The 12,624-nt window shown below is 41.7% G+C and overlaps 1 protein-coding gene across 2 annotated transcripts in view; it reads right to left on the minus strand.

Moving 5' to 3' along the window:
* znf385c (zinc finger protein 385C) overlaps positions 1–12,624 on the minus strand; it is a 70,900-nt gene that overhangs the window by 29,916 nt on the left and 28,360 nt on the right. For both annotated transcript variants that reach the window (XM_059347707.1, XM_059347706.1), the window contains exon 2: positions 5,020–5,162. In XM_059347707.1, coding sequence (XP_059203690.1) covers positions 5,020–5,162 — 143 coding nt within the window. The remainder of the gene's footprint in view (positions 1–5,019; positions 5,163–12,624) is intronic.

The raw sequence follows: 12,624 nt of genomic DNA on the forward strand, positions 1-12,624 counted from the left end.
ACTGCAATCAATTTGTAATCAGATGGATTTTGTGTAAAGAGGATACGTGCACCTCCTCAAAAATGTAATTTACAAATCAGGGCTACGAGCGGCAATGGGGGGCCTCGTAGCTCTTAAAAACATGTCTGTTTTTAAGAGGCTGTACACTGTAATAAATGATTCTGTAGTCATTTCATTTTACTTAATATATTTGATAAAATGTATTAAATGTAAATGCGTCCTTGATTTTGAGGCCGTTGTTTAAGTAATTTTAATATAAAAATGTTTGAGATAGAATCTACTTATTTTGATCACAATAAATATAATCTGTAGGTGAATGTAATTCTTAATAAAGAGAATTTTGAATGACTCCAACACAATAGAATTAGTCAATTTTTAATTGACAGACACTTCCTGTTAAGTTGTTATTACCTCAACTTGTAACGTAGTTAGATTTAATTAATAATATTGCGTGCAATCTGTTGCCTCAATTTTATTGAGTAGCTATTATTTATCTTTTTTTACAGTGTAGTTGACTCTGTTTTGCAGGTAAAGTCAGGACATAGCATATTTCCATTATATATACAATGCTTAACACATTTATCAGACCACTGGTTTGTGCCACAGCTGTCCTAAATTAACAGCATCAATAATTACCAAAATATATTTTTTAATGTTTCTAATGGTTAATAGACCAGTATGTAGAAGCTCTTTAATCAAAATTATATTTTTAATGCTAAAATATAATATTATTGTTATCAATACATTTTCAAATCTAATGTTTTACAAAAAAAACAACTGTAAAAATAGTGAAGCACATTTTTTTTTGGATTAAGATGTCAAATTATAGTTATTTACTTGCATTCCTGAACAGAAAAAAGAGTTTTAGTGGGAGAATGTTGTGCTCGATTAATTTCTGACTGAAATCTGTGTAAAAAAAGGTGAATTGGGTTTGTTATTTGCCAAATAAATAAATAAATTAAAATAACATTTTAGTTTTAAACAAGCTTTTGCAAGATTTCGAAAGAAATTATGTTTTCTCATTTTTATGACAGGTGGTCTAATAAATTTGTTAAGCTCTGTATGTTGGTCAAACCATGACATGTTTGCTTGTGATGTGAGGGGGAAATAATTCTTCAATATTAGGCTTAATTTTGCTGAGGGAAAAACTGGCAATAGGTCCTTTAACCTTTGAAGATATCTGAATGAAAATGGGTTCAGTAGCTACCCACAAGTCTTCCCTTTGCCGCCATGACACACAGTGCTGAGCTCCCCCGGTACCTCCCCAAAAAGAGTCTGTGTGAGGCTGTGAAGTTGAAGAAAGACTCTCAGTCATTTTCTCTTTTCCATTAACACACATCTAGCAAAGCTATTACAGTGCAGACCGTCGCTGCTCTGTATGAATAAATGAAAGGTAAACACAGCGATTGCACAGCAGTAGTCTCCTCTTAAGTAATGAGACACGACAAAATGATATCACAGGTTACCTGTGTGTAGCTTCGTCTCTGCAGCGCATCGTAAATCAAGTAAATTATATGTATATATATATATATATATATATATATGTAGACACAGTTACTGTGGGGAATATAACTGGAGCATGATACAGCCTGGTCATACAAATTGCATCTGGTGATATCAATCTACCACTCAACTATAGATCCAAACCCCTTGTGCTGACTTCAGATTCAGCTTTGGCCTTCATATTTCTCTCCACACAGGCTCTGCAGGATAAATAAGTTTGTTCCTAAAGGGACAGGTCACCCCCAAATCAAAAATACATATTTTTCCTGTCATGTGTAGTGTTAGTTATCAGATCTAGATGTTTGAAGATATTAACCGTAGAGATGTCTGCGTTCCCTCAAATATAATGGGATTTAATGGTTTTTAGCTCCAAAGCTCCAATAAATTCATTTGAAATGCAATGTCTCTTTCCATAAATCATGACCTAGTTTCTCATGATAATCCACAGACCTTGTTACGAGCAGTTTAATGCCAGAACTACTTTCTTCCTATCATAGTTCCTCCTCTGTTGGGGTGAACTGTCCCTTTGACACGGTTGTATTATGCTGTTGTTACAAGCCGTGCTACAGCTCGTATTTGAATGCAGTTAGAGTCCATTGTAATCTCAGTTATGTGACTGTTTAATACATTATGAGTCAGTGCAGCCCAGAGGGGAGTGTTTGGAGAGGGTTTTGGGCAGACTAATTCACTTTTAACTGTCTGTGAATAGACTAGAGACATTCCCAGAACAGCATACTATAAACAGTTGAGTGAAAGCCGTGGCTTCATTAGAAGGTCTGCATGCCACGACGACAGCTGATTTCATTGCGGCACCCTTCAGCATGGTATCACATATAACAATCATCTTGGATCTCTCCCCGGGCTGGCAAAGGGCCTGGCCCAGTCCATTCCTCTGCTCGCATGGCAGGAGGATGACCGGGGAGAGCGCTGTTCTCACACAGCGGTGGCACTGCACACAGCCTCAGCTGCCCAGTCATCAAGCAGTGCTGGTGTCTTGATGGCAGCGATGATGGCGCACTGCCTTGCTGTCTTTCTGATACACAAGTCTGAACAACACGAGGTCCCTTTGTACCACACAAAGAGCTTCACCATGTTCAAGCCTGGACTCCTCTGCAAGAGTGGAGTCTGTTTACTACAGGTTCTTGAAGAAGGCCAGGTGTGAGAGGGAATATAAACACACCTGACACTGAAACCTCCACGCTGGAGGTATATCTCTCCCCGAGGGCTATCTTTGCCTTTGTTGCTTTATTTCGCCCTCTTCTACATGACTCAATGCTACCTCTGGGAGCAACTGACTTTCCCTTCACCAGCCAAAGCCTGACCATTGAAACCTAGCTCTCCCACTCCTGCTGCCCTCTGTCCACCTTAGCAGAGCAGGCTGCACACAGCTATTTGTTTTAGGAACTGAAGAATGTGCCCATTGTCCGGCCGCAGCCATCCTGAACCGACTGCTATAAATGAGTCTTTTGTCCAAGCCCTCCATTCTCCCCCGCCATCCTGGTGCAGACAGAACTTATCCTGCGCCGGGCGGCTGAGTCCGTGATGGAGTTTCATGGTAGGTAGTGAGAAAGAGGGAGAAAGAGACACAGAGAGAGAGGAGGAGGGGGGATATAAGAAGGGACACCAGGGGAACCGGAGGATATTTAGTTTTGGAGACAGGTGCATTCATCTTCCCCCCTGCACATGTCTGGGACAACGTGTGCCTTATCAGGGCTAAGAGAACCTGGGGCTCCCAGTTGAATGGACTTTGTGATTAATGCCACAGCTGCGCTGTCAGACTGTGTGTTATGGAGGCTAATCATCTCCTCCCAGGAATGAAGCGACACTGATTCGATGTTATTTCTACAGTTATCATAATTCCTTCATTCTGGTTGTGGTAGATTCCACATCCTACTGCGGGTTGAATTCTATTTAAAAACAGCTGAAAGAGTGAAAAGCATCGCAAGTGTGATTTCCTGTGAATAAGCCTGCTGCATTCATTAATAAGCCACTCTCTTTTTTTCTTGTTTCTTACATGACTCCTTTTATTTTATTTTTTAATAAAGGAAGCAGACTGCCCCAAAAATAAAACAGTGCCTTAAATTCTAAAATATATTTGCTCTGGGTTGCCACAAATACTTTTTATCAGAGAACATAAAATCTCAAAACAGAGCTGTGAGGTTTGAGAATAGAAACACTGAAACATAAGCACAACACAGACAAAACACTGACCAGAGACCTGCCCTGCTGCCTCCACCACTAATATAAATACATGAGGGTGTTAGAGGAATGACTGTTTTCCATGCTGCCTTTCCAACAAAGCATGTTCAACCCTCCATAGGGCGGTATAGGTGACCCCGACCCAAAGCAGTGGGCGACAGAACAAATGAATAAACTACATTGTTCACATAGCAGGTTAGGGACCCCTACATACACAAATACAGCACACGTTTATCCACCTCCATCACACATGTCCTCCACTGTAAATACCAGCCAACCAGGTGCCTGTGTGGCCCTACCTCTCTCTCTCTGTACTTTTTTTTCGCCTCGTTTGAAAAGGTGTAAAGTGTATGCTGGAGCAAAAGCTCTGTCTTATGTTTCATTTACAGACCACAGAACTGGAGATGGTTTCACAGTGTGCGATGAAGAATAGGAACACACACACACTCCTCATGCACACATACACAGACGGTGTAAAACTAGGATCAAAGGAATCAGAAGTGTCTACACACATACACTCACGAAAAAATGACAATGGGTATAGTGCAGGTAAGTAAAGGATCAAAGATACAGGCTTGTAATTCCAGGCAGCGAGGCAAAGTATGCATCAGAGCCAAGGTGCTTGCAAACTGAACAGTTTGCTGCTGACGTTTTAAACAAAGTAATGAGGGTCTCATCTGTACAGATGCTGATAGTGAGGCGACAACTGGAATGCTGAGAGGTGAAACGCAGCTTGAATAAAGATTAGAGCCCCGAACCGGAGGTAAGGCCCCTGCACGGAGAAAGCGGTGGAGTTTATGGGACAAGTACTGGAGGCTAAAGCGGAACAGATAGTGAGATGGTGAATAAAAGGGGCGCTAGCATTAAGGACACGGTTTTATAGGCCTGCCTTCCTTTATATACGAGGTTGAAGATTGACACCGAATTTATGTGGATCACAACCCTGACACAGTTCAGATTTTTTGGAGTGGGTTTGTATGAAGTACTTATCATTACTCAGTGTATTTCCTATAGTAGATGGTGGAGATGTGAACAAATAATGCACTGCTGTTTACGGGGACAACAGCAAAAAAGTCCCAAATGCAATTAATGTTGCCAACAAACTGTAACCTAAGTTATGATGGTGAAGACTTTTCACCATTGGTACAAATGTAAAGACTTGAGATATTTTTGTTCTGTTAACATGATATTTTTATTTTGTGTGTTTATATTTTTCTTGGGTGAGATGAAAGAAAGATATTCCTGCATTGGCCTGACAATAAAGTTTATTCTACTGTATCCTATTTTAAATGATATCCAAAGAGGCACTGCACTCACCGTGTTAAAGTTAGGGAAGAGGCTTAGGGGGGAGGATCCATTGAGTCTGAAGGGCAGGAGGTGTTTGAGGTCAAGTTGAGGCTGCAGAGGCCGTCCCGGGACAGGGAGGGAAGCCAGAAGGGGGCTGCCCTGAGCTGACGTACCTGGACGAGACAAAAAGATAAATGTTAGAAGTCAAGAAACAACAGGAAGCTTTAACATGTGGGACATTTCTGTCCCGGGGTGATTGTGGAACTGCACTGATGGCTTCTGAAAGGTCAGGTGCTGCGCTCAGTGGAGGCCTGACTTTGATTTATTTGATACCTGAGGCACCATTACACCTCCAGCTGACACCCAATACACATTGTACAACCTAAATGTGTGCGCATGAGTGTGCTTGTGAGTGGACGCGTGCTTGTATCTGGGACAATACAGTGTGTGTTTCTGACTTCATGCAGACAACACAAGGTGTGAACGGGCAGTTTTGCTGGAGACTTAATACTCCCATCACCCCAATTGCCAGTGCTGATCCCCCAAGGACAAGCCACCTGTCCTCATGTACATACACACACACACACACACACACACACACACACACATAAACACATCATTTAATTACTGATTTATTGGCTGAGGAAAGGTGCCTGTGCGAGGGGAAGATGGGAGATATCGGATTTCAAATGGACCAGGGATGAAGAGATTTCTAATTTTCCGCTTGGCTGCGTTTCAGTGGACCAGTGTGCTCACCGGTGCACAGGCACTTATCCCAGCACCAGGATCAATCATCGGTGTCAGCTGCGGGTCACCGTGGCCACACCAAAGTATGCCTATCATGTGAGGCCCCCTGCAACACACACACACACACATGCACACTCTGCTGTAGTCGTGTGTGACAATGCACACCACAGAGCAAAAAAAAAAAGCAATCACTAACCTTACAATAATACCAGCGGCTTAGAAATAGAAAAGAATGTCCAAAAAAGAGCTTCTTCTTCTCAGGGTGAGGGGAGGGAGATGTGCAAGATTTCAGAGACAGATGGTGGGCTACAAGAAGGGAAAGGTGTGAACAGAAACACTGGTGTCACAGTGAAAAATTGGTAATGTATTCATAGCTGGGAGTGCCTCTTCCATGATACTACTCTGTCTGTGTTACCAAGCAATTTTGCTGTTGAAATAAAACTACTTTATCACTTTGAGAAAAGACTGAATTCAACATGGAGTTTCAATATCACACAACCAGTTGTGTTGTGCAAGAAATTAAAATAAAGACAAATGACTAAATTCTGCCCCCGTGCATCATCAGTTTCTATATTGATTATTGTATTATGTGCAAATAATGTATTAATGGTTACAATGACTGCTGTGGTCATAAGACATAAGAGACTTTATTGTTATTGTTGTTATAGTTGTTGTTATAGTTATGCAACAACACTTTGTGGAGTGGACAGCAGAAATAAAAAAAAATATATATAACTATATAAAGCAAGTGCAATTACCAGAATTGTGGTAGGTGTAGAATTCTGCAATAATTTTTTTATCCCTACATATTTAACAACATAAATGTCCGACTCTAGAAAAGTTTCATGAAGTTTAACATCTTGAGATGAATCTTATTTGAATCTAACTTGAAAGTTAAGGTTAAAAAAATGTTATAGTTTAAGAAAAAAATAATAATTTATTAACTGTCCCACAGACTACTATGGCCATTCTAGGTAAATTCTAGTAATAATTCAGCACATATACAGTAGATCATATAGGACAACATATATGCCGATACCAATATGTCTTGTGATAATATTGTCTGTCTAATACATCTATTTATATCTGGAGCAAACCTTCTCTGAATCGAATACTTTTCCAAAATACAACCCATTTCTGCTAAACCTTGGATTATGTTCAATGACACTTTGTAAAGGTTATGAAAAAAATATGATTTGAGAAAAGACACTTTTAATTATAGGTCTGCTGTCTCCTGCAAAAAAAAAAACCCAACAAGTGCACTAAGCACCCATCCACAATCTCATCCTGATTTGGTTGCTTTATTACAAAAAGGACACACTGCACTGGCTCTCTCTCCTAGGAAGATGGAGCAGACTGGATGAAATACAGAGCTAGTCAATGTTCACTTCGACTGCTCAAAGATGGCTACAAACGCATCACACTCAACAAAATACACATTGTCATGGTGTGTTATTTTGTCTGCTGTAGCGTATTAGTAGTAATTTTTCCTTAGCATTGGTTTCAAGGTTGCGGTGTGATGAAGATACTGCTGTGTGGCCTGTGTGAAGTAGAGAACAGAGTGATAGATGGGAATCTGTCAGTGGTCTGGCCCACGGCTTTCTGCGGCTTGGCAGGATTGGCAGCCGTGACGCGGGGTGTTTGTGGTTGGTGGGCGGGGGAGCTGAAAGACTGAAGCTCCGAGCATATGCTCCTCAGTGCTGGGCCCAGGCCTGCCTTTACCATGTCTGGCTCTCCGCTGCTGTCTGTCTGACACCCAGAGAGACGCAGCAAAAAGGATGGATGCTTCCTACAAACACGTGGGCAGCGACCAGCGGGGGATCTCACTCACACACTCGACATAAATACACATTCACACGGAGAACGAGGAGAAGCCGAGTCTTCTTTTGGCAGGGCTATCAGAGAAAAAGCTGGGCTTGCAGGGAGGACAGTTATCAGCTGATAGTGCTTCCCCACCTCTCTCTGTGACTCCCTAGGCAGCTTATTAAATCAGGGGCTGGCTGTTTGCCTCTTTGGATGATAACGCTGCCACGGAGGAGGCACAGCTCCAATCCCTGCATGTACGACAGCGAGCGAAGGAGTGTGCATGCACCAGACCGGTATCACACACACGAACGCATACAAACACAACTGCCTACGCACCTCTGAAAACAAATAGCTCCCAGGGCAAGGAGGAAGTCAATATAAACACAGTCACATAACACACACACACACACACACACACACAAAGGTATAATTTTGCACTTGGCACATATTGTGTATGATTCAAGAAGGAGTACACTTTGGAGCAAAGCAACATACATTTTTCAAGCACATTCTTGTGTATTGCGTATTTGTCTTTGTGTGTGTGCGTGTGTGTGTGTGTGTGTGTGTGAAGGATTTCAGCCTGCAGCCCCTGATAACCTCCTTCTATCACACTGCGTCATTTTCCACTCATTTAATGTTGCGTGTGTGTGTGTGTGTGTGTGCACATATGTGTGTGTTTGCATGCATATGTGGTTATGTGCACACATGTCCAGAGCCATGTCTGCATCAAGGCTCAGGTTTATTTACGCCTCACTTGTGGTTCAGGGTCCAGACAACCGCTGGCAGTTGAGGCACGGCCTGAAACCAAATGTCCGGCCTCTTTCTCGCTCTCCCAGATGACTTTGCTAACGGATCTGACTGTCTCCGCCAGTCTTTCCCCAGGCAGACCTCCTCCTCCTCCAACCATCACAACACACATTCCTGCTGCTCATGACTCACTGGGCTTGGTTACACAACAGCCACCATCACATTGCATCTACTCTGATGTTTGTGTGGTGCATCTGAGCCACACAATTCAAACATTGATTTTTCAATTATTTTCTTCTTGCTCATCTGAGAAAATTATGTATTTCAACGTACACAAGCAAACAAACTTTGCCTTCCCCTCCTCATTCTTTTCCCGCTCTCTCACAGAATTAGCCGTTCAACCTTTTAGTCCTTCTGCTGTAATTCTCTTGTCATCACTCCAGTGCTCCCTTAGGTTTCTGACAAATTGCCTTTTCTCACATCTAAATACCTCCACCCCGCCCCCGTGCTCTGCGTATCCTTGCAAAGTGCTGCTGAGCGGCACAGGAAGGAGAAAAGGAGAGGGTCGGGAGGAGAGAAAACTGCCTTTCTATTTGTGGCCCAGTGTAATTATGTGGGATAGATGCTGGCACAGCAGGGTCTTGGAGTTTGGTGAGTGGATCTCCACCTTCTTTTTCCTTCTGCCTGTTGTTGTCTAGCCTCTCCAAAGGCGCCCCGCAATTTCCCTTCATCTGAGCCTGCTTAAAACAGGTGCAATTTCCAGCCTGTTCTCAAATGAACATCAACAGCAAGTGCCATAATACCACATATATATTTAGGTTCAAGGGACAAATCCCTCTAGTGGCTGTAGTTATTATGATGAGAACGATAGTTAAGCCTACAAAAAGTAATGCATTTTAATAAATGATGTAATTGTGAGCAGGAGATGCAACTTTTTATAAACCATATTGCCATTTTTTTGTAAGAAGGTGACCTCTAGTAATCATGATAGGACGAGAGGAAATAAGGAAGTTTGGCAAGAGAGCTACTAGATGACCCGGTGTTCATGACCCGGCTAGTTTGGTTTATTTCAGCCATTTTTCAGTTTGCAAAACTCAAAACGCATCCAACAAAAAAACTTCATTATAGTCATTATTTATGAAGAAAGCAAGTTTCTGCTGACAAAGATGTAGGCTGAAGGCTTATTACACCTACCCTCTTTAGATTAATAATTTTCTCCAATTACCAGATTTATTAACTGAAAAAGAAAGAAAGAATCAAATCAAAAGAGATGTGAAGTATACAACAGAAAAGTCATATCCACACTGCTGTTCATATCTCATAATTATATTCTAATAATTCTATTTGTAGGTGTATTACACATTTTTATTTTATTTTCCAAACAATTGCACAAATTAACTCCTTTGACTGTTGAACATCTTTGTTTTACATTTGTTGCAATTTTTTTTTTACACACATTATGTTCTACTTCACCCACAGAACTGTGTCAGTAGTTATGTATGGAAGTAGTTGTTTTGACCCAAACCCTGATCTTTTCCCCAACCTTAACCAAGTAGTTTTGTTGCATAAACAATTTCACAATGCTAGTCTTATGGTCATAATTCTTAAGATATTATATTAATCTGTTCATGAGGATACATTGTGTAGAGCAACAAAGTCCACAAAAAGAGGTCAGGGTTGGGAATAGTTGGTTAAACATAACTTCATGGAAACGGCTGTTATTTCTCTGTTCTTTGGGCTTTATTCTACAGGACAACAGGAAATAAAAGAGTTTTCTCAAAATTTGAACCAAAGAAAAATCAGGAATCATGCTTCATTTAAGATTTATTTTTCAACACCTAGTTTCAATAGTTGTTGGTCTAGACTCCAGTAGAGCAGAACTCTGTTCGTCGTCATTCCTGGTGCACAGAGACAGAAAAAACAAGTACACTGAACTGCTGCGAGCAAAGCACCCTTGTGGACCCCCGAGGACACACATGACTTTGGCTATACTGTTCGTGCAAAAAGACAAAAGGCTGCTTGTTGAGGTAAAATAACGTACAAGACTACCCCTGCTGCTAAGTCCTTCAACAAGCACAACAAAGACGGCAAACTCAGAGAAAAAAATCATTTTATTATGCAGTTTCCTGTCGAGTCTAGCAGAAAAGAAAGAATGATGAAATCCTTTTGTGCAAGAACATTTGAAAAGAATACACCAGAGATGGAGTTGGCTTTGTCTCTGGTTTTGTGTATTTTGCATTGTAGGGAAAAGTGATTGTGGGATCACTGGGGTAAGAGCTATTGTCTTTGTTGATTTCTGCAGAATTTAAGGACATTATGCACCACATCTCTGCAACTGCCTGCTGAGGAACAGTTGGACTGTCAGTTAGACCTTCGCCATCGGACGTCTGATCTGATTATCCAGCTGTGATAATGAATATCTCTGCATCTAAACTGGAATATGTAGAACGGGGAAATTTGTAGGGGAAATTGCTGACCGGTGAAATAATGAGCACTAAGTGCAGGCACAATATGAGCATAATTACTCTGCACTATGTGGATGATTCTTTCGTCAGTTGCCAAGTACACATAATAACCTCTCTTTTTGATGATGTTTAGCGCCGTCCTCATATGCCAGCACCAAATGTGCACACACTCGAGTCCTGACATGCACACTCAGAGTCATAACACGATGGTGCTCGTTGTGCATCTGCCACACTGTTGCAACGCTGTTTCGCCATCCCCCAGCCACCCTGCAAACTCCCCAGCAGCGGCTGCCCTGCCTCTGATCGGACTGGATGTGACAGGGCAGGAAGAGCCGGCAACTACAACCCATTAATATAGAACTGGAGTTTTTCAGTTACAATATACCAGCCAACGGGTTTTTTTCCCAACCAAGGTATGAAATAACCAGAGACATGCTATGCATACAAATGGCTGCCTCACATGCGCTGTGCCTGGAAATTGTAAATTGGCCTCATGGTGTATTAGAGACTCACGGCCATTCGGGGCATGAAATGACATTGCACTGCCTCTGGATGTCCAAATGAACTCCACTGAGAGACGCAGAGAGAGAGACAAAGAGGGAGGGAGAGAAAAATGACTCTTAACAGCCAATTAGCTTCCGCTTGATCAGGAGGTGGTGTGAGGGCCACCGTGGGAACCATTATAGCATGGACGGAGAACATTAACCACAATCAGTTTTAATTAAAGACTGACGCTTTTTATTCCTCTCCGTCCCCAGCCCTTCCTCCCTCACTCCTATTCTCCACTCCTCCTTTAAATATGATGATCATCTATGAACCTGAGCTTAAGATGAGGATGCTACTGCACTGATTTGATGAAACAGTAATGAAAAAGCTTCAATTAGCCTGCAATTAAGGCAATTTCACTGGTTCAGTTGCATGAAACGGGCAGGAATTACCTGCTTTTCTACAGCTGCAGATATGATCTCACGAGGCATTATATTAAATATGAGACGCAAACATAGAAAGTGGCCAAATTAATGCATGATTCTAGCTGCTTCTGCATTCAAATTGACCTTTTTTGGAATCCTTTATGTCTGCAAGCCACTTTTCTGTTTCAGCAGAGAAACGTAAACTATTCTCAATGGCATGCAATTTAAAATCACTACAAAGAGCCCTTTCATTTTATCCTCCCCCTTCTCTCTCCCTCGTTTCCTCACCGTACTTTACAGCCTTTAAAGTTGTTTATTGAAATCATATTTTTGCTCTTTTTTCTGGGTCACTCGGCATGCCGTGCTGGCTGCACTGTGACTTTATATTGTGTACTGGTGTGTGTAAATTGATGACTGCGTGTGCTGCACATGACAGTTTGTATTCCAATGTGTGTGCAGCAGGCAGATACAGTTTATTCAGTAAATATGTGCAAGGAATATTTGAGCAGAGCAGAGCAGAGCTCCCTGTTTGATGTCTGAACAATCAAGCTTCGGCTTGTCCTCTTTAGTTTGTGTGTCCATATGAGGAGAGAAGAGCTCACAGAAATCGAAAAATCTACACGACAAAAACGTTGGCTGAAATGCTTCCAGTAGAGATACTGGAGTCAATCTCTAATAACATTGTGAAGATTTTTCTTATGATGATTATATTTAATCTCAGGACTGTAACTTCCTTTCTGTGGTGCTATTTTAAGCTAATCTGCTCTTGAAAAAATCTCTCATATGTAGTTCTGCCCTCCTTTCTCTGCTTTTCCCTGGATTGCAGGAGGTGGCAGATTGCTCCATGTGGCCTGATTATATGCAAGGCTAAGCACAGTTTGCCCCACGACTGAAAATAGAGCACTCTCAGGAAGGAAGATGACTTCATAACTTTTCTTTTACAGGCAGTTTTAAAGGAA

Source organism: Centropristis striata, chromosome 13 (genome assembly GCF_030273125.1).
Source record: "Centropristis striata isolate RG_2023a ecotype Rhode Island chromosome 13, C.striata_1.0, whole genome shotgun sequence".
In the NCBI taxonomy this organism is placed as follows: Eukaryota; Metazoa; Chordata; class Actinopteri; order Perciformes; family Serranidae; genus Centropristis; species Centropristis striata.